The sequence below is a fragment of the Salvia splendens genome, chromosome 10 (assembly GCF_004379255.2).
Source record: "Salvia splendens isolate huo1 chromosome 10, SspV2, whole genome shotgun sequence".
Classification (NCBI taxonomy): Eukaryota; Viridiplantae; Streptophyta; class Magnoliopsida; order Lamiales; family Lamiaceae; genus Salvia; species Salvia splendens.
Window position 1 is genome coordinate 22,548,430 of NC_056041.1, and position 21,015 is coordinate 22,569,444.

At 40.7% G+C, this 21,015-nt stretch overlaps 4 protein-coding genes across 7 annotated transcripts; 2 read left to right on the forward strand and 2 right to left on the reverse strand.

Moving 5' to 3' along the window:
• The first annotated feature begins 2,976 nt into the window (after positions 1–2,976).
• On the forward strand, positions 2,977–4,826 carry LOC121753169. Its single transcript, XM_042148368.1, has 2 exons — positions 2,977–3,361; positions 4,601–4,826. The coding sequence occupies exons 1-2, from the start codon at positions 3,130–3,132 to the stop codon at positions 4,648–4,650; spliced, it is 282 nt and encodes a 93-aa protein (XP_042004302.1). The 5' UTR covers positions 2,977–3,129; the 3' UTR covers positions 4,651–4,826.
• Positions 4,827–4,836: 10 nt separating this feature from the next.
• LOC121753168 (monooxygenase 2) lies at positions 4,837–6,762 on the reverse strand. Of its 2 annotated transcripts, none has more exons than XM_042148367.1 (6): positions 6,414–6,762; positions 6,236–6,351; positions 6,096–6,161; positions 5,857–6,019; positions 5,556–5,784; positions 4,837–5,427 (listed from the first exon to the last, which is right to left on the reverse strand). In XM_042148367.1, exons 1-6 carry the CDS (start codon positions 6,582–6,584, stop codon positions 4,916–4,918), a joined length of 1,257 nt encoding a protein of 418 aa, XP_042004301.1. In that variant the 5' UTR covers positions 6,585–6,762; the 3' UTR covers positions 4,837–4,915. The 2 variants fall into 2 exon arrangements, with proteins under 2 accessions (XP_042004301.1, XP_042004300.1); XM_042148366.1 differs by having other exon boundaries at positions 6,236–6,382; positions 6,450–6,760.
• Positions 6,763–9,772: 3,010 nt separating this feature from the next.
• Positions 9,773–13,756, forward strand: LOC121750504. 3 transcript variants are annotated; one of them, XM_042145043.1, is made up of 8 exons: positions 9,773–9,984; positions 10,681–10,769; positions 10,856–10,931; positions 11,389–11,438; positions 11,532–11,911; positions 11,994–12,035; positions 12,261–12,299; positions 13,152–13,293. In XM_042145043.1, exons 1-8 carry the CDS (start codon positions 9,813–9,815, stop codon positions 13,156–13,158), a joined length of 855 nt encoding a protein of 284 aa, XP_042000977.1. In that variant the 5' UTR covers positions 9,773–9,812; the 3' UTR covers positions 13,159–13,293. The 3 variants fall into 3 exon arrangements, with proteins under 3 accessions (XP_042000977.1, XP_042000979.1, XP_042000976.1); XM_042145045.1 differs by having other exon boundaries at positions 11,997–12,035; XM_042145042.1 differs by lacking the exon at positions 11,994–12,035 and having other exon boundaries at positions 9,775–9,984; positions 11,532–11,855; positions 13,152–13,756.
• A 1,289-nt stretch (positions 13,757–15,045) lies between these two features.
• On the reverse strand, positions 15,046–20,369 carry LOC121750428 (putative glycerol-3-phosphate transporter 4). Its single transcript, XM_042144964.1, has 3 exons — positions 19,202–20,369; positions 17,744–18,283; positions 15,046–15,435 (listed from the first exon to the last, which is right to left on the reverse strand). The coding sequence occupies exons 1-3, from the start codon at positions 20,196–20,198 to the stop codon at positions 15,395–15,397; spliced, it is 1,578 nt and encodes a 525-aa protein (XP_042000898.1). The 5' UTR covers positions 20,199–20,369; the 3' UTR covers positions 15,046–15,394.
• Positions 20,370–21,015: the final 646 nt, after the last annotated feature.

Sequence of the window (21,015 nt, forward strand, 5' to 3'; positions counted from 1 at the left end):
ATGTTAACTCTATATAAAAGGGATAAGATGAGAAAACAGACGGTAATCTGCTCATAAAATTCTGTACTCACCCAATATAGAGATATTGAAATTTCGAAATTTAGGGTTCTTCAGCTTAGTGATTTTTGTCTTTCAATTCTTGTCCAGCTTTTTGAGGATTTGACAAGCTTTGCCCACACGAAGGTCAATTCCGAGTCAAAGGGATAGATCAGAAGATCTGTGGTAGAGATTAAATTAAAGAAGGTGATCAAATTGAAATGATTGAATTCCTATGGTAAAGTTGATGTATTTAATTGCATGTGTTCAACATAATTTAATTGCAAATGTTCAACATGAAAATCAAACAAGGATTGCAATATAATTGCATATGTTCAACACAATTTAATTGCAAATGTTCAACATGAAAATCAAACAAGGATTGCAATATAAGCAAAACTCAATCTTATTGTGTATTACATAGTCAAACACATGAAGGTCATTTTCAGAATATCATTTTAAGTTTTGATTTTAGTTTAATTTAGCAAAGATGACTTAAAATTATCTAACAATAAACTCCGTATTTTTCAAATCTAAATTATAAAAACTAACATAGAACGAACTTATAATGCCCTTCGAATTATCTAAAAATAATCGTAGTTATGTGTTTTGTCACAGGATGCATACTTTGTTGTGCTCTAAATCCAATTACTTCATCCATTAAAAAAAGGGTTTTATTTTATTATTTTAGATTTTAGTATGTTTATAAAAAATGATCTTATTTTCAAAAATGAATAATATATCTCCCATACTTTATTTATTCACTTAGGCCATACACAATAGGAATAGCCCAGCCATAGTCTAGCCACAAACTCCTTCTGCCACATCATCAGCGCTAAAAATCCCCCTGCCACATCATCAAAACAAGCAAATAGTCCAGCCATAGCCTAGCCACATCACTAATAACAATTATATAAAAATGAAATAATTAACAATCACACAATATACGGAATTTAATTTACGAGACATATACGGGAAACATTAATAATACTATTAAAATTTTAAAAATACAATATGTAAAAAAAGTTCAATAATTTTAAAAAATTACAATAATTAAAAAAAGTACAATAATTCACTCTTCGTCTCCGTCGTCGTCTCCTCCGTGGCTGTCCGCCTTCGTCGCCACCGTCGCCGCCGCCTCTACTCCCGCCGGTCTCCCTCCGTGCCGCTTCCAACTCGTCCTGCATGCTCATGAGCAATGTTTGAAGCAAACTCTTTTCCACGGGGTCCACCGCCACCCGCCATTCGGCCATCGTCTTGACCATCTGAGCGCGCGTTTGTTGACGCGCGAAGAATTTGAGATCCGCTGTGGATTGGCCAGGGGGGGATGCCGACTGGACCTCCTGGGAACCCCCGGCGACCCCCTCGCCTCCCGTTGAGCCCGCTTGTGCCCAACCGGGCGAGTTCGGCGAGCAAACGAACGAGGTGTCGGGACCTCCTGGGCCGTCTCGGGGAGGTCGTGGGAACCACCGCTGCTGCCGCTGTAATCACCGGTATAGTTCAGTCGTTGCTTCTTCGGCCAGCCAGCGTCAACACCTACTCGGAACTTCTCGGAGTCGTTCAGCACAAGATAGCATTTCCAGTAGGTGAACTCCTTATATAACCCGGGCTGGGGGAAGGCTTTCTCCGCTATCCTCCTGCAGTCTTCCTCCGTTTGGCCACTGCTCTGCATGCGGAGGGCGTTGGCGTACAAACCCGAAAATCGGGAGACGGCAGCCCTGATTCTGTCCCACCCCTTCCGGCAATCCTCCCCGTTGTGTGGCCTCCCCTCCGGGCAAAATGTCTGGTAGGCTGCTGCTATCTTGCCCCACAAATTGACGATCCTCTGATTGTTCGAAGCGAGATGATCATTGCAAACACTGACCCACGCCTTGCACAGCGCGACGTTCTCAGCGTCCGTCCACCTCCTCCGGACCTGGCTATCCTCACCCGGCTGCGACGACTCGCCCTTCTTCTTCCCCTTGCCCTTCTTCTTAGGGGCGCCCCGCACTGCTCCCCCCGCGGGAACGGGAGTTTCCGGAACACCGAGCATATCAAACCCCAACTCCTCCAAGGAGAAAGTATCAAATTGCGTGAACTGCATCTCCGTTGGGATCGAAGTATGCGAAGAAGCAGTCGAAAAATCAAAACTGGGGCGATAGACGTCTTCATCCCCCGGCGTCCCCGGTACCCCCCTGTCGGGGGTTGCACCGCCGATACCCACCTTGTCGTCCCCTGCGTCGGGGGCTGCATCGTCGTCCCCCCCAGGCATCATCTACATCCCTGGTGCCCACCCCGGCATCATATGCACACCGGGCTGCATCCCCGGTACCCCTTGCCACGCCGGCATACTCCTCCTAGCTGCCATCCCGGGTATCATCCCCTGCCAAGGGTACATGTTGTAGTACCCTGGCATCGGACCCCATCCATCTCCCACGGGTACCGGGGGAGTTTTAGACCCGGTCGTCACTGGAGTACCTTCATTGGTGTTCTCCATTTCTCGGTGTTGATCTTGTACAGAAATTAAGATAGAGAGAGTACTCGTTAAAACAAGTGGCGCGAATGAAAATGACGTGCAAACCGCGTATATATAGTGTTTCGAAAAAAAAATCGTCTAGGCGATGCGCTAGGCGATCCGGACGCTGCAATAGCGCCGAGCGGATCGCTCAGCGCTTCGCCTAGCGCCACGAAATCGCCGAGTGCTAGGCGATTTTTAATTCCGAAAATGGCTGGGCGGTTGCAATGGGCCGCCTAGCGCCAGCGCTCGACTAGGCGGTGCGCTAGGCGCCATTGCGGATGGCCTTATTGTTACAACTCTCCCACTTTATCTATTTTTTTATTCATTTCTTATTTTACCAATTTTTTATTAAAAATATGTAAGTGAGACTTTTTGTGAAGGGTGGGAAGTAGTATAAAATGCTGAAACGTTGGAGAATAAGTATTAAAAGAAGAGAAGAAAAAAATAAAAAGGAAAAGAGACGAATAAAAAGAGAGAGATAGGGAGGCAGAGCAAGTGAGTGATTTTAGCGCGGGACGGCGGCGGTTGGAAGCACAGCGGGGTAATCTTAAATAGTAGAATAGTCGTCGAGTTGACCAATACCCAATTTTTCTGAGATGTATCGCTCCGGGAGCTCCACTCGTGTCTCCGACGAGTTTTTCTCCTCCCCTTCTCCACCAGATGCCGAGCAACAGCAACAGCAGCAACAGCTTCTTCCCACTTACAATCCCGAATCACACCTCGCCAAGAAGGACCGTCTTCGCCTCAGATCCGCTGAGGCCGCCGTCCACCTCATCCCTATTATGCTCATCATCTGCGCCGTCATCCTGTGGTTCTTCTCTGCTCCAGGTTTGCTAATTTACTTATTGATCGGTGTCGGTTTTTAGATTGATTGATAGGATCTGAAATTATTTCGGCATGAAATTGGATTTTGGATCTTTTAGTTTAACTGAGGCCGTCGAGATCCATTATTGGGGATTTCAAGTCATCTGTAGTCCTGATTTTGACTTGAGATTGTTTTTTTGTTTTGTATGATGATTAATTTTGAAGAGGATGGATTCTTATGTATACAACAACAATTAAGCTATAGATCTTCACCATTTTTAACTAGAGGCTATTCTCATCTTGAGTTGTGGATTTTGGGGTATGGAGGTGAACTAATTCGTCTGGTTATTGATGAGGAATTTTGCTAGGGTCTTTCTTTTGTTGACTTTAGCTGTTACAGTAATGGGGCTTTTGCAATACCCTTGATACTTTCTATCATTTGATCTGATTTTGCTTGATTTATCCCATTTAAATGGTAGGATTTAGATACTCAATCATAAAGAGTAAATGTCACCTCTCCACAAGAAGATATATTGATTAGTTGGTTTGTAAGCTTGGATCGTAGAATTGCATACTGTTTGAGATTCAAATATCAACAATGGGATATCGAATAGGTTGTCAATATAATGTGCTTGAACTTGGCAGACTCGAGAAGTAGCCATAACAATGAAGCAACCGAAGTAACTGATGATTGTTGCGTTTGGAAGGTTTGGTGTTGTGAGTTTCTTTGTAAGTGAGGAATCATTGTCAAGACTGGAAGTTACTAGTTTTGACGAATTCCTAATGAATAAATAACCGCATATGTTTGGGAGAAAGTTGTATTGTTCTCCAGTTTCATGAAATGAAGATTCAGTATGTGATCCTACAATGCGTGTTAAATGTAGATAAAGTTTATTGTGACTGATTAGTAGACAAATTAAGTTGACTGTATCAATGATATTGGATTTGGGGGAATATGCCAACTTTCTGAATTCCCTTTCAGAATGTAACTAGCCGCACCATAAACTATGCCTGAATTCGTGAGTAGCTCGTTGAAGCCTCAGTAGTCTGAAGAATAAGTTTGCTGTAGTCACTAACAAATTACTACTATGGTTAGGCTTCTGTCATATTCTCATTAACTGTTTCTTATTTTCAAGTACTAGCTTTTGTGTGTAAGATGCTGTGTTTAGTGGATTTCGCTTTACTAAATCAAGTTAATTGCATGTTCTTGTTTGTTAATTCCATCAGCTTCTGACACTGACATTACTCGCTTAAATATGGCAGTAGATTTGGCAAATAAAGGTGACTCCATTGCTGTCAAAGTAAGGATTTAGATGCTCGTCATCAACATCAAAGAAGGTGTTGCAAACACTCCAAAATATCAAGATACAGTTGATCCAAGATCGATAACATAGCTTTGTATAACGCCACGTTGAAAATTTGCCGTATGCCTTGGATTTATTAATTCTTCACACTTATTTATGCAACTGTTTTCGATTTTTTTCGTCTAGATCGTGTAATTCACAATAATGCCGATTAGTTCGTTTGCAAACAAACTACCATTTCCAACAGCTAATCTTATTTGAGTTGTGTACAAGACTATATCTGCAGAGGTTCAAAATCGAAATTGGTATGCTCCAAGATTGGCCCCAACCTAACTAGTTTGGGCACAATTACATTGTCCCGAATAGAGCACACCGCCTTGTTGTCAAGCTGCAGCAGAGCACCCACAAGATTGGCGCGGAGAGTCAAGGGAAAGATCCGTGGCCACCTTTCAGCTCCATAGGACCTAAACGCTTCTTCCACGGACATGGTTCCGAGCTTCATTGCCTCTCCCAACTTATTGGCCAAGACCACCGCATCCTCGAGCGCGCAGCAGGCGCCTTGCCCGAGATTTGGGGTCATTGGATGCCACGCGTCGCCAACAAGAACGACCTTTCCTGATGAAACCGGAGGTGTGACGCCCGGCCACAGCCAACGATCCACCAGAGGGGTTCTTATGATTGTATCGTCAGGTGTCGATTTGATGATGCTTAAGAGCTCCGATGGCCAGTCTCTGAGCAGATTCTCAGTTTCCTGCCTCAGTATGGATGGATCAGTAATCTTGGGACCTGAAACGGGAGATTAGTTAGTCTTACTTTTTAAATTCTCAAACACCTAAAATGAGCACATAGTGTTGATCCATACAAGATTCAATATTTACTATAGTTAGGTTATAAAAAGTGGGAGGGAAGCATACCCGGGGACGGGCTGTTGAAGCAGACGAACCAATAGACCTTAGTGGATGAAACTGGGACGTATCCAGCACGAACGCCTCTCCCATAGACATAAGTCACTCGTGGCTTGAATGGCTGGCCGTCAGGGTAGACTCCAAGGCCGCGGAAAGCACAATGGCCAACGTATCTGGGATCAGGAAAGCCCATCCACTTGGCTACTGGAGACCGTATCCCGTCGCAGGCGATAACAACCTAAGTGGCAGCGATTAAAGTTGAAGAAGAAAGCCATTTGTCAATGTGGTGATCAAGCTGGATGGAAACTACCTTAGCAGATATGACAGAATCATCTTCGAATGTCAGCAGGGTGTCGTCGTTGTGGCCTGTTTTGATGCTCTTCAGCTTAGAGGAAAAGGAAATGGCGGCCGGGGGTAGCCGGTTTGCAAGAGCCTCCAACAGAGTTCCCCTTTCTACCGCACGCACTTCTTGACTGCTTCCATTCACAACTTTCAGTCAAATTGTGTTAAATTAGCAAGAGGGTTTTGGTTTGGTTTGGTTTGGTTTACCTTTGGTCCTCATCTTTGAATCTGAAGGAACGCAGCTCCCTCCCACCCTCCGATTTTACAACCATCCTGCACACAAGTATATATATATAGGGATGTAATCAAATGCAAACTCTTACTAAAATGGTAAGTAAAACACGCACTCTTCAATTTTGAGGAATTGAGGGCGTAGCTCATCCGCCACTCCAATGGCATCAAACACTTTCCATCCGTTCTTGAAAAATGTGAGTGAAGTGCCGCCGCTCCTCAGCGACGCAGCCTGCTCAACCACCACGGACTCAATTCCGACTCTGTTCAAAACAAATTTTTTAAAACCATTACCGAATCAAACGAGAGGTGAAGGTCGTGGTGAGGAACCTTTGAAGTGCAACGGCGGTCGCCAGCCCGGAAATTCCGGCTCCCACGATCACTATGTCTTCCTTCCTGACACCACCCGCCACCGCCACCACCGGTCTCACCCTCCTCCGCCGTGAAGGATGCCTGAGAGGCCATTTTGAAGGCGGTAGTAGGATTGCCATCTTGATACCAAGTTGGAATGAATGTGTGTTTTTTTGTAGATCAACAACACACTATTTGTCTTACTAGTGAGTGGCCGACCTTCATCCGCTTGCTTTCATCTTACACCACACATCATCTCCTCCCCTTTCATTCGATACTCAACAATAACATAACAAAATCTTCTACAAATCGAGTATATGAATGGAAGAGAGTTTGCATTGTTTACTAGCAGTAACATTTTGTATTTTATTCATTATGACCATTTTATCTGTAAAAAAAAGTATCTTGTTTCATTTTGGGAGTCTCAATTTTGTCTGACACGAGTTTTCAAAAAATGTTATAAAAAGTTGGTAAAAAAGTAGTGTAACGTTGAGTTTCATTTTTATATATTACTCCCTCCGTCTCATTTTAGCAGTCGTAATTATCTATTTTAGTCATCTCATATTAGCAGTCTCAGTTAGGATCTTTCATAAATGGTAATAGACTCATATTCCGCTAATTTCATTCAATTCACATTTTAGTATTCCTTCCGTTCCTTTATAGTTGAGTCATTTTTTCATTTCGGGAAGCTCCCTCATAGTTGAGTGACTGAGTCATTTCCATATATAGTAGTAATTTTTTTTCTATTTCTTACTTTACTTTCTCTTACTTTATTCTCTTTTACTTTTTCATCAATTTATTTAACACACTCAACATCATTTTCATAAATTTTGTGACGAATTTTTTTGCCTTAACTACAAGGGAACGAAGGAATATAAAATTAATACATTAAAATGAGATCTAGATTCCGATTTTTTATTTACAAAATTAGCATACAATTTAAGTGGGACTACACACTGACCTTTCACACACTACTAACACGGACTTTTCACAGACTATACCAACCACACTGACTTGACACACACTATAAATCCATTTTTCGACTAATAAAATGCGTCATTTAGCCGGCCGAGGCAATAGTAAAAAGTAAAAAGTAAAAAGTAAAAAGTAAAAAGTAAAAAGTAAAAAGTAAAAAGTAAAAAGTAAAAAGTAAAAAGTAAAAAGTAAAAAGTAAAAAGTAAAGAGTAAAGAGTAAAGGTAAAGAGTAAGAGCATCTCCAGTAACGGCATCAAAATCGCGACGCCGATTTTTCGCCGACGCCGGTTCTGACGCCGAACCATTGGAACCGGCGTCGGCGAAATCGGCGTCAAAATCGGCGTGGCCATGCCGATTCGCGCGATGACGCCGGTTCCGACGCCGATCCTCACGGCGCCATTGTGGGTCTCGGGTCGGCGTCAAACCGGCGTCAGATTTTATTTTTTATTTTTTTTTTCTTTTGAAAACACTATATATACGCGCTTTGAACGTCATTTTCATTCGCACCACTTGTTTTAACGAGTACTCTCTCTACCTTACTTTCTGTTCAAGATCAATAACGAGCAATGGAGAACAACTACGAAGGTACTCCAGTGACTCCCGGGGGATAGTCTCAGACTCCCCCGCCTCCCGGTGTAGGGTCTCAGACGGCCCCGACTCCCGGGGTAGGGTCCCATACTTCCCCGGCTCCTGGGGGAGGTGGTTGGCCTCCGATGACCAGGTACTACAACATGTACCCGTGGCAGCAGATGATGCCGGGGTGGGCACCCGACATGCAGCCCCCTATACAGATGATGCCGGGGTGGGCACCCGGGATGCAGCCACCGGCGCAGCAGATGATTCCCTCGGCGCAGGGGACGCACGGGGGGACAACGTCTATCGGCCGACTTTTGATTTTTCCACCGGTTCTTCGCACACATCGACCCCAACGGATGCACAGTATACGGAGACCTTCTCCTTAGCGGACTTGGGTTTTGATATGAACGAGGTTCCGGAAACTCTCATTCAAAGCCAGGGAGTAGGGCGGGGTAAGAAGAAGGGCAAGGCCAAGAAGGTCGGCGAGTCGTCGCAGCCGGAGGCGGAAATCCGGGGCCGGAGGAAGTGGACGGACTCGGAGAACGTTGCGGTTGCCAAGGCGTGGGTGAGTGTCTGCGACGATCCTCTCGTTTCGAACAACCAGAGGATCGTCAACTTGTGGGCCAAGGTAGCCGCAGCCTACAGGGCATTTTGCCCTGAAGGGAGACCGTGCACCGGGGAGGAGGTCCGGAAGTGCTGGGACCGAATCAGGTCTGGCGTCTCTCGATTTTCGGGTTTGTACGCCAACGCCCTCCGCATGCAGACCAGTGGCCAAACAGAGGAAGACTGCAGGAGGATTGCGGAGAGAGCCTACCCCGATCCGCAGAAGAAGTACTATGAGTTCACCTACTGGAACTGCTACGTTGTGCTCAACGAGTCGGAGAAATTCCGGGCAGGCGTCGACGCTGGCTGGCCGAAGAGGCAGAAACTGAACTATATCGGAGATTATAGCGGCAGCAGCGGTGGTTCGACAGACCTCCCCGAGACGGCCCAGGAGGTCCCGACTCCTCGTTCGTTCGGTCGCCGACCTCGCCCGGTTGGCCAAAGGCGGGCGCAACAGGTTGCGAGGAGGGGCACCCCGAGTTCCCAGGGGTCCATTCGACATCCCCCCTCGGCAGGTCTACCGAGGAGCTCAAATTCTTCGCGCGTCAACAAACGCGCGCTCAAATGGTGAAGACCTTAGCCGACTTCCAAGCGGCGGTGGACCCCGAGGTGAAGGATTTTCTTCGTGTATTGCTCCAGAGCCAGCGTGAAGAATTGGAGGCGATGAGGAGGGACACCGGCGGGAATAGCCGCGGAGTAGGTGGCGACGGAGGCGGCGGCGACGACGGTGAAGAAGCGCTGGGCGACGACGGAGACGAGGACGGCGACGAGGAGTGATTTTGTTTTACTTTTTTAAATTAATGAACTTTTTAATTTTTGTATTTTTTTTTAAATTATTGTACTTTTTTAAAAAAATTAATGTACTTTTTAAGTTTTAATATTATTATTCGAATTTTTCGTATTTGTCTCGTAAATTAAATTCCGTATGTTGATACGAGTGTAAATTAAATTATATAATTATTATTAGTGATGTGGATAGGTAGTGTGAAGGCTATGTGAGAGCTATTTGATGTCCAGTTGATGTGGCAAGCTGATGTGGCAGGAGAATTGTAGTGCTAATGATGTGGCAGTGTGAAGGCTATGTGAGGGCTATTTGACGTCCAGTCTTACGGGGGATGCTCTAAAGTTGGGGTTGGGGATGCTAATTTAGCTGGACATAACTAAATTAAGAAATACTCCTACCAAGTAATGGCGACCAACGGAGGCAGCGGCAGCGGCCGAGTCGTTTACGCGGACAATAAAATGGAAAGGAGACCGATGAAGTTAGAGAATCCATTTACCATAAAAGTGGGTCAAGTATTCACCGGTTTTGGAGTTGGTTGTGGTGTTGGCATTGGCGTCGGTCGTCCTATAAATTTAGGTATGTTTTGCGCCAATTACTCTTCTCTCTGTTTTTTCAATTTGAATCCAGATGATACATTGAATCCAGTTTATTAATAAGCATGCCTCAAATTCGCTTATTTTGTTCAAGTATTTGAATTAGGTTTTGTGTAATTTGAATTTGGCAGCTTAGCTCTTGTTTCATTTAATTTTTGACGCTCAGTGCAGTGTTAGTTTTCGGAATGACACATGAGATGTTGGAGTTGATGTTAAAAATTGGGGGGAAATTGAGAGAGTTTGATTGTTAACTCGTTTGATTTACCATCGCAATAATAGTAAGGAAATGCGATATCTACTGCGCCTAAAAATCACTCAAAAAGATAAATGCTTACTTGATGAACAGCAGTATTTGTGTTCTGTAGAAAAGCATATCATTATAGGTCAGATAAAAAGAGTTGGCAAAATAGTGAGATGGAAAATTTCTTCTAAATGAATAATCACCAGAAATTTGTGAAACTTTGGAACCTGTTAGATGTTGGAGTTAATCAATTTATTGAATGCTGATGTGACTAATGACCCTTCTTCTTACGATTGATATATTAATTCAAATATTATTTCCTTAACTAAGAACCAACGTTGAGTTTAATTGTGAGTCCAGGATGATACTACCTGACATTATTTTTAAGCTGGGCTTATTGGTGTATCCATTTATTGTGAAATCTCAATATATCATTAGGTGCAATACCAGTCCTGGGCCAAGTCATGAGTGCCGCCAGGGGCGCAACTGATGCATTTTCTGGTGTGCAAAGGCATGTCAATAATTCTGTATGTGTTTCTGGTATGTGTTCCATTCTTTTTTACTTTTATGATAAATCTTAATCTTCTTTTCCCTGTCTCTTTCATGAATGTAGCTAAAGAAAGTAGGTGCAAAGAACATTGAAGCTGGTATTGGCTGTGGAGTGGGTTTTGGCCATGGATTTGGAGTTGGTATGTACCTGGAAGGATATAAATTTCCTGAGTTAGTTAAACTTAGGGAGGATTGCTATTCTTATATCTGCAAGTCCCTGATGCAATGCAAGAATAGATACTGAATGATTATGAGAGTTTTTTTTGCTACCAAGACGGTTCCCTTTTCATTGTTTCACTATTAAGCTCCTCTGTTAGATTACGAGATTGTTAGCATGATATCATACTATCTCTTTCAGATGTCTTTGATTGTATATGCAAATATTTTTGTACTGTATGTATTAATCCGTTTTTCATGTTCTCTGCTGCAAGGCCATCCTTTTGTAAAAGAATCACAAAATTCTGTCAACAGTTTTAAAATCATGCAGGCATATGAAGAATTGTTTCCTTGAATTGGGGGACACGCTGTTAAATGGAAATAGGCATCAGCATATTCCTGACTTGCATTAGATAGCTAATATACTTCAAAATATGACAGGCCTTGCTGTGAAGCCTAGTGTGCTACATCAGATACATTCACAATTTCTAGTATGTGTTGATGCTGTCTTCTCTTTTCATTGTTTATCCAACAGGATGAAGTTTAGTTTTTATTTTTCCTCACCTTAAAACTCCAATTTTCAGCAAGTGGCAACAGGTGTGATGGAAAGACTTGGAATTAATTCCAGTTCTACCCTGTCTGCTAGCCAAGGGATTATTTCCCCTCCATCTTTACAAATTGGCAAGAGCGCGGTAGACGAATCATCATATGAAAATCGAAGCAGGGCCCAGTTAGCAAATTCATCATCTAATAAAAGGAATGGGACTGCACTATTTTCTCCAGAGGGGACTTTAGCTCCGAGTCCGACAAGTGCTACAACAGATACAGAGTATACCAGTCAAACAGAGAAAGTCCTAAACAACTTTTTGAAAAATCTCAAAGAGGACGGTAGCTCCTCTCAGGAACAAGTATGTATACATGAACCTCAAAACTCAAATACTAGAGCAATTTCACTGCAATATGTGTAAGAACAGTAGCCCTCCAAACTCTTAAATTTTGTAGTGCTAGAATTTATTGACTGACAGTCTGACACAAGTCTTTAATAGCAGAACTAAGTTGATGTGGAATTCTGAAACTAGAAATAACTGGTATGTTTCTGCTTAGGCTTCTGATTTTAAAGCTCACACTAGGAAAGTCTATAGACTCATGTTACAAAAACAGAGTGGTCGCATTATCGCATAGGAATAATGGCACTTTATCCTCATATGATTGTTGACAGTATTCTGTATATGGTGCCATTGCCATAAATATGGATTTCTTAACCTTTTGTTTCCTGTGTATATAAAGGTTACTGATTCTAGTTTACATTGCAGGGTCGGGCAACTCAATTGGAGAATAACGTGCTTCAAATGGTAATCATACACAGCACTAAGTTCTTATTTTATTTCCATTTTTTCCCTCATATAGTCATATAACATTACATTTTTGTGCTGAATGTCGATCTGTCTGCTACTTATTTATTAACTTTAGTTTCATTGTTAATGATACTGAATTAAACAAAGATAAAGTTCAAGCCTTTAATGGATTTGCATATCCTAAAAACTGAATACACTACTTGAATGCATGTGAAAAAGAAAACTTTAAGAATCTATTCCACCTGGTATATATATTCTGACTGACATAAATGATTTAACTCCGTTCGGATTGTGCCAGTGGCCTGAAAGTATATCTTTGTATTACTGCGATCTTTGGGTGTCTCTACGGAGGAAGCTAAACTCAATGAACTCTTTCCACAAGTTATGTGATTTTGACACTTGTTCAAATTCTCTTACTTAATACAAGGCCAATGAGTAGCTTGGAACCTCCAGGTGGAGCCTAAACCCAAACATGATATGGACAGTATTCGGTTCTTGTTTAGAAAGTTATTCCTATTCTTTCACCAATTTATACATGATTATAATAAATTAAAATGCATAATTTGAGACTTTCAAGCTAAAAGTAAATGAAATGCTTTGACATAAAATTAGAATGTAGATTTTGGTTTGATCCGTGCCATTCATCTATATAACATTCAAAGAATCTCAAACATTAATTCTAATTTAAAAATTAAAATATATTAGAAACCATGGAAGTCCAAAAGTTTCTAAATCGTTGGAAATAGAATCATGGCTTCTGAATACAGTGTTTGAAATGTTGACCACGATTCAGTTCCACGGTTTCTGGATCTGCTGGCTGCATCTAATCTAGCTTTCATATGCATTCAGGTGTTGAAACACCAGGTACTCATTGAAGAACTAATGCAAGAAAACGATAAGCTTCGCCAGATATTAGTTGATGAGTTAAAAGTCCAACCCAGCAGGCTCCAATCTAGTGCCACAAGCCGGAGTAAGTCCTCATGTACCGAATGTTTTGAATGCCGTAGAAGACAAAGGAAAAGGTGAAAGGGACAAACGTCTTACCAATTTCGTTAACCAGTTAGTCCGAACAAATATAAGTTTGTCCATCGACTCCATCCCAGCTGCAATTGCGAGTTGGCATGGTGGATCAAATTTTGCTTGATCATTACGGACACCGTGAAACAGTGTCAACTACTTCAACGCACTCTTCCTTGTAAGGAAGGAGTTAATACGTGCGAAATCCACCATGGCACATGCTCATCAAGTTAGGCCACTTTGAATAGAGCGTTCCGCTATCATAGTTGAATATCCGAAGAAAGTACAATCCCGGTATGGAGACGTTCATACTATGTATGCATTGTGCTTGTTTCATACTTTGTCATTTGGGGGTGATTATAACGAAAGATGTATTGTGATTCTTGGAAATGAACACATTTGAATGTTTAGTTGTGAAGATAAAACATTGAAAATTATTTTCTTGCTTCTTCTTGCAACTCTACCCCTTCAGAAGCGACTGCGCTACCACTGCGGGCTTATTTCCTTGCTTTAGTTATCTTACTTATGTTCGTCGGTTGTGGTGGCCATGGTTATCGAGATTATTAGAGGGTTTTAGTGTTAGGAGAGCAGATTACCATAATGGAATGACATAAAACAACTCATGCATATATCGCTGGGCGAAAAAGGTACAAATCAAGGACCACCGGGAACTGAACGGCGGTCAAGAACGTACATGACTCGCCGAAGTTACTAAATTGCGAGTGAGAGATGAGAGAGAAGTTGTTAGTTTCATTTCATTCATACAAAAAAAAAAGGTTGAAACCCCAGCCCTAAAGCCCCACACATCCCGATCCGACAGTATTGTGAGGATACGTAGTGACTCGCTAAGGGGAGGGTCTAACTCACTGCCTGCCAGAAGCCCACCTCCCAAGGCCTTACACTTGTGCCTGAGGGTGTTGCAACTACATGGCAGTAGTGGGATTTGATCATTGGCCATTCATACAAATTTACCCCTATGAAACCAATTGCGCTGCCGTTGCGGACTATTAGTTTCATTTCATAATCCAAAAAAGCGTTGGTTACACTTTTATAGTTGACGCCAGCTCAGCATTCCATTAATCAGTTATAACAGACTATTGATCAAGTAACTAATTTTTTATATTTTGAAATTCAGAATTGGCATATAGCCATTATAATATTATACGTATTTTTTTATTTCTTATTTGATTTAAAATTCAGTTTATTATTGAATGTATATTTGTTGGGTTTTATACGTATTTTTTTTTTATTTCTTATTTGATTTAAAATTCAGTTTATTATTGAATATATATTTGTTGGGTTTTTTAAAAAATCGGTACATAACAGTTGAAAAATATTTTAAAGATTGAATTGGTTGTCATTTTTTTTAAATTTTAACTAAGTAATTTTAGATAATAAATTATGTTATTTCGAATTTAACTTAGGATTTGAAATTTATTGTCAATGATTTACTTTAACTAAGAAGTTTTGATTAAATTGGAATCACATAGTGCTTTAATATGTAAATAATTGTGAGATCCACATAAAAACATCATGGTAGTGATAAAATGCAAATCATATATATAGTACAAACTCCAAACAATGTCAACCGTTGACGTTGTGTTGATTTTCTGTTGATGTTATTTTGTCATGTGTTGAACTTTTCTAACGGTTTAGATCATAGTTGGGAGTTTATACAATATTTAAAGTTTGCATTTAATTACATCCCATAACACATAACTGGAAGTAGAATTATGAGGGATACTTTCTACAATAAAACAGTGGAAGTGTGTAACATTCTATAACTAAACATTCAAAACAAATCTACTGTCTATAGTCAGAATTTGAGGCAATAACGTTTCCTCTATCTGCCATGAAATGGGATAGAAGAATATCATCAGCAGTCCAAGCAGGTGAGGCCTTGTCGTGACACAGCACAAAAACATATATACATACATATAACAGCCTACAGAACTATTTCACAAGTTTTTATAGCATCGAATTGTATAACTTATTGTTTCATGCAACCTACTCAGGTCAAACAACTCTTTTTCTCATGCTCTATTCGTATCAAGATGTTGATTGCGATGCTCAGCTCAACGCCTTTGATCGTGCAAAAGGGGCCGAGAGGCTTCACCTGCAATACCACAAACCCATATATAACATTGCAAATTCTGAAAATATACATACATCAAGCAGCAACACAAATATTTTGAAAGGACATCATAACTCTTATTCAATAGTGAGAAAGCCAAACAAATTCAATAAGACACAAATGAATTTTCCAACGTCATCCTAGTCACATACAGACGTGCATGATTTCCAAAGTCCAATCGAGAAACTATGAGCAAGCAGGTGGTAAAGAAGTCCAAGGTTAAACTCTCGAGGAATTTGAAGATGTAAAACTCTATCCATGGAACAAAGGAAGTATGTAAACGGCATGAATTACGGAAAATAACTTGAAACAAGCAACTACAATTAAAGATCAACAGAGCATTAAACTTCAAGTTTAAACTTTTCCCATTTACATGGTTTACACACTTTAATTTGGATAACATTTCTTGGATCTCTCTCTCTCTCAACATTTCAATAAAGCCATTACTCTTGATTTACGCAGTCTATTCTCCAAGATCTTACACATATAGCTGTTTGAGTAATAGGATTACAGGCAATACCTCTTATCTTAGAAACATAAAAATAAAAACTGAAGCGTTAAACAACTAGTCCCTCCGTCCCATTAAATATGCAACATTTGCTTTCCGGCACGGGATTTTATATAGTATTGTTTTGTGAGGTAATGAAGAGAGAGTAAAGTAAGGGAGAAGTAAAAGTAGAGAGGGTGTCGTTTCCATTTTTAGAAACGTTTATTTTTAATGGGACAAACCAAAAAGGAAAACGTTTCATTTCTAATGGGACAGAGGGAGTACTTACTAATTCATGGTTTGGTTCAAATATAGTGGAGATACATGTGGAGATTTGAACATCAGGAAACAAGAAAAAATAGGGTTGGACTTTTTTATAAATAGCTTACATTAAAAAAATTCACTCTCAAATTTTCCCAAGTACATGAGCACAACATGTAATGTTTCAATCAAAACATATAAAAAAAATTTATGATACGATCAATCGATAACAATCAGAAAACAATTATTTAAATTAAATTATCCATAAGATCCCTCATATTTAAATCTTAGAATTTATTGTGCACGACTGCATGGATCATGTAAATTCAAACATTATTGAACTGGTTCAATTAATCAGACCTGAAGAATGACTAAAAGCAACCAGAGATGGTTTATTAGTTGGATCATATAGTCATGCTCTAACTTAACTAACTTCTATATCCAAAAGGAATCCCTAGAAGAGGAACAAATTACTCAAAGCCTAGGCATGAGTTAAATTTCCTCCAATCATAAGTAAAAATCGCATACTCCATCCTATACTTAAAAAGAGTTCCAAGAAGAGCTAATCAATGTCGAAAAGTATGACCGACTGAGGTTTATTTTTTCCTTCTACTATGCACGTACACTAAACAACATTATGGTCTGGGAAAGTAATCTGACCAGTATGCGCATTTCTGGCCAAGGCAACTCAACATCTTGCTTATTCTCAGAAAAGAAAAAGAACATAGACAGTTAACATCTTCCTCTGTAAAATTTTCATTGTTGAGGTTACCAGACAATACTTTACTATGCTTCAATAGTTAATTCTTCCATGTACTAGACTGGTAAATTACAAAAGCTCTAATATATCTGACAGTATTGGTATGATAGAAGTTCACAAGGAAGTTCTCTGTTGTTCGAATTCCCACCTAAACAACCATACCAATTCCTAAATAGGCTTTTGGGATATATTGAAAATCTATGGCCTGGTGTGTATATAACAACACTGATTTGGTAGATACCACAAGGCACTCAAGTTAACCTGAGGTGAAAGATGCCTCACTATAAGTTAATGGGTACTGTCAGAATTTAAGCTGGACTAAATATTCATGAGGTATAGATAGGAATAAGAGTTCTGGTTGGCCAAAATTTACCTGATACCTAAATTCTATATAGTGTATTCATTGTTATTCAGTTGTTTATTATCATCAGAGTTTGTTATTAGTGGAGTCTTAGAGATAGGTTTTTCTTTTACTAGTGATTCAATTTAGAAATCTTCATTAGTTTTTATAAATAGGGTTTTGTATTCTACAGTGTAATCGTCCAAAAGAATGTTTTCACTTTAACGTTAAGTAAATGAAAGATTGAATATTGAGACGCAACAGTAGGAATTCAGTTTCCAATTCCTAAAGACAATTCTAGATGTTAGTGTATGTACTGTGATTATTTATAGATGCATAGTATGTATTACCATAATATTGACTTTTAAACTGTACACTAAACAAGGAAATTAAGTACTACAACATAAAAAAAATACTGCGTTTAGCTAGAGGAAAGGATTACCTGAAATATCATTTTGTTCAGGTGACAACTGTTTGGAGAATTTTTCTTTAATTTCAGCAACTACCAAGTTAGTAAGAAGCAGACCAGCAGCAAAAGCACCAAGTATAAGCATGTAGAAAACTGCATCCCAACTCTTTGAAGAAAGAAATCCAGTGAGAAGAGGACCTAGAGCAGCACCAATAGATCCAGTACCATCAATTATTGCTGTAACTGTTGCCAATGCCCGTGAATCGCCTTTTAAAGAACTGTGAGTGCCAAGATCAGCAGAAACTGCAGTTGTGATAAGTGCATAAGGCCCATTCACAAGTAAACCAGCTATCATCATAAGAACAATGTTGCTGACTTTTGAGATGCTTCCATATCTACGGTAAAAGATCATAGCAGGTATTGCAGCATACATGAAGCTAGCAGCAGTAGTAGCTCGTGCTTTAAGCTTGTCAGATACATAACCAGCTAAAATTCCACCAATTATCCCTCCAACATCAAACAATGTAGAAAGATTTCCTGCAGACTTCACCGACATATACTGTCCCTCAATAGCTGTAACAACATAACTACATGAGCATGGTGAAATGAATTCAACCTAAGGCTACTGGCAGAATACAAAACGAACTAATCACAGATCCACAATAATCGGTTGTGCACACTAAAAGATTACTTGGAGACAGTTTAGAAGAGCTATAAAATCACATCTACTGAATCCATGCATTAATAGAAGGCTAAATGACATCTTCTGGTGGTCTAATTGCACCTTAAAGAAGTAATAAATTGTTCAAAATGTGTTGCTTTGTCAACATTACTTCAGTCAACTGATCTACCACACAAATTTTTATTCTCTTTGCATGGATATGTTTAAACTTCTAATTTTCAGTTGCTAGGTCATATAACTGTTTCAGTTTTAGTGACAAGCTAAGTTTTTGACCTACTTGCTAAAGGATCTTAATAGTAGGTCACCTTCACGTGTACATATCCTACATACGTCTTTTCTTAAAAGATTCACTTCAACACATAATAAGAGTATTTAAAGATAAAAGAAAAAAGAATGGGACAAAGCTGGAGATATCATTACACCACCCAACCAAAACACTCTATTTTGGGCCTTATATCCATGAAAATATACTTGTTTCCAGTCATAACTATTATTAGTGACTGGTAAGAATACAGATAGATAATAAAATTTGATCAAAGTATGAATGAACATGGCTCCTACTACAGATAGACAAACAAGTAAATACTGTTCAATGAGTTTCCCCTATGCAACCTACACATGCCAATGGGCCTTATGGGCATTGCCTACGTATAGCATCAAATTTAATCTTTCTTCAATTTTCTGACTCCATCGTTTTCTCTCTAGCTTACCGAGACATTACAGTTTATAAGATATTGAAACACCCTGTATTCGAATAATATAAACAGTTCCAGTGCGCACAAATAATAAGGCGAAGAGTAGAAAACTACCAGTCTGACTAAGGTAGTAAGGCAACCAATAGAGAAACGTATACGCAACCAGCTTGGCAAAGAAGAGACAGAGTGCAAACGGAATAACTCCCGGTATCAAACAAGCTTGAACCAGTCCAATACTCTTCCTATCTCCAGAACTCGAGTTTCCAACCGAACTCTCCTTCAACCTCTGCGACTCCTCATCCCAAGGCGACGCCAGCGCCTTCCCATGAGACTCGTGGGGGTTCGAGAATCCAATATCTTCAGGGTAAGCAGGCAGGAAGAGATACACTAATATCCCACTAACAAATATAAATGACCCGGGGAGAATAAAGCTCCATCCCCACCCATACTGCAACACACCAGCAGCAAGCAAGGATCCAGCAATGTTCCCGGTCGAAGTGTGAGCGTTCCACACCCCCATAATCAATCCCCTCTTCCTCTTCCCAAACCAATTCCCAATCACAGCAACAACAGAAGGCCAGCCCGTGGCTTGGAACAGGCCTGCAACCATCTGCATTGCCAAATAGAAGGCGAAACTGTGAATATCCCAAAAGTAACCCATCCCAAACAACCCTACGAAGATTCCGCTCCCAACCATTCCAGTCGTGAGGAACATCCGAAGGTCCAATTTATCCCCCAAATGCCCAGCGCCGTACATCCCCATGGCGTAACTGCCGAGGAAGGCCACATCAATCGCCCCCAATCTCCACGTCCCGTCCTCGCCGTTGAACGGAGCCCATCCCTTGTTCTTCGCCGCAATCGGCGCCGCATCGCTCTCGATGAACAAATGGCCGAGGGGCCAGGGGCAGAATCCGATCGAATTGAGCTGCTGCTGGCCTGGATCCAGCACGCTCTTGACAATGCTGCTCGGCTTTCTGGAGGCATGGTAGGAGGTGTAGGCGACGAATGTGACGAGCAAAACGACGTAGCGGTAGGTTTTGAGGCTCCAATCCTTGCCGCGGAGGCCGCGAATTAGGATGATGCCGGGGGGGTTTCGGCGACGGTTGGACATGATTATTGTCGAGGAGGCGAGGAAAGCAACATTATCGGTGGGAAATGGAATGGAAATGGAAATAGTGAGATGGTGCCATAGATAGAATTAGGAAGCGAGGTTGATGGAGGAGGGAAGGAGAGGAGTGCGGAAACGTGGACGGACACGTGGCGTATCCCACTTCTCTCTGCATCTTCGGCGCCAACCTTTCACTAATATTCCTCATATTTCATTTCCACTTCCAATATAAATTAAATATTTTACTGTACCTCATTCTTCAAATTCGGGCATGCATTTCCCTATACCCCACCATTACAACTCATTCAACACTATTACTAATATCAACCCCCCTCCCTATCTACGTGCCATTTAAAATGCATAGTATATTTTTATGGCACGAAGGGAGTTCAATGATATTAGTAACGTAGATTTAGATTGACATCTTTGTGTTGACAATTAAATATAAATGTCAACACAAATACATAAGTACGTCAATTTAAATTTGTTTTGACGTATTCATGATGTTATTATGGGGTTATACAAAAATGACAACCAATTAAAATGACAATATACTACCAATGAGAACCGTTAGATTTATTTGCATGTGTCTCATTTTTGATAGTGTACTTCTGCACCTAATAAACATAGCCAGATTGTTCCACATAGTATCTTATAACAGTCTATAAACTCCAAGAATTAATATTTGACACTGATAGTGGAAAGGGCAGATTCAGTAATTCCATGGATGACTACTATAAATACTCGAGGATATAATCAAACGCAAACTCTAAATATTATTCAAATTTCAAATTATGATCTGAACAATAATAAAATGTCA

Excerpts from the sequence above, each read along its gene's own strand:
- LOC121753169 (XM_042148368.1), top strand. The coding sequence starts at position 3,130 with ATGTATCGCTCCGGGAGCTCCACTCGTGTCTCCGACGAGTTTTTCTCC. Across the intron at positions 3,362-4,600 it reads GTGGTTCTTCTCTGCTCCAG|TAGATTTGGCAAATAAAGGT; the intron begins GTTTGCTAATTT and ends TAAATATGGCAG.
- LOC121753168 (XM_042148366.1), bottom strand. The coding sequence starts at position 6,610 with ATGGCAATCCTACTACCGCCTTCAAAATGGCCTCTCAGGCATCCTTCA. Across the intron at positions 6,383-6,449 it reads ACCGCCGTTGCACTTCAAAG|AGTCGGAATTGAGTCCGTGG; the intron begins GTTCCTCACCAC and ends TGTTTTGAACAG. Across the intron at positions 6,020-6,095 it reads TTCAAAGATGAGGACCAAAG|TCAAGAAGTGCGTGCGGTAG; the intron begins GTAAACCAAACC and ends GAATGGAAGCAG.
- LOC121750504 (XM_042145042.1), top strand. The coding sequence starts at position 9,813 with ATGGCGACCAACGGAGGCAGCGGCAGCGGCCGAGTCGTTTACGCGGAC. Across the intron at positions 10,932-11,388 it reads TGGCCATGGATTTGGAGTTG|GCCTTGCTGTGAAGCCTAGT; the intron begins GTATGTACCTGG and ends AAAATATGACAG. Across the intron at positions 11,439-11,531 it reads AGATACATTCACAATTTCTA|CAAGTGGCAACAGGTGTGAT; the intron begins GTATGTGTTGAT and ends TCCAATTTTCAG.
- LOC121750428 (XM_042144964.1), bottom strand. The coding sequence starts at position 20,198 with ATGTCCAACCGTCGCCGAAACCCCCCCGGCATCATCCTAATTCGCGGC. Across the intron at positions 18,284-19,201 it reads TTACTACCTTAGTCAGACTG|CTATTGAGGGACAGTATATG; the intron begins GTAGTTTTCTAC and ends ATGTTGTTACAG. Across the intron at positions 15,436-17,743 it reads TGAACAAAATGATATTTCAG|GTGAAGCCTCTCGGCCCCTT; the intron begins GTAATCCTTTCC and ends GTGGTATTGCAG.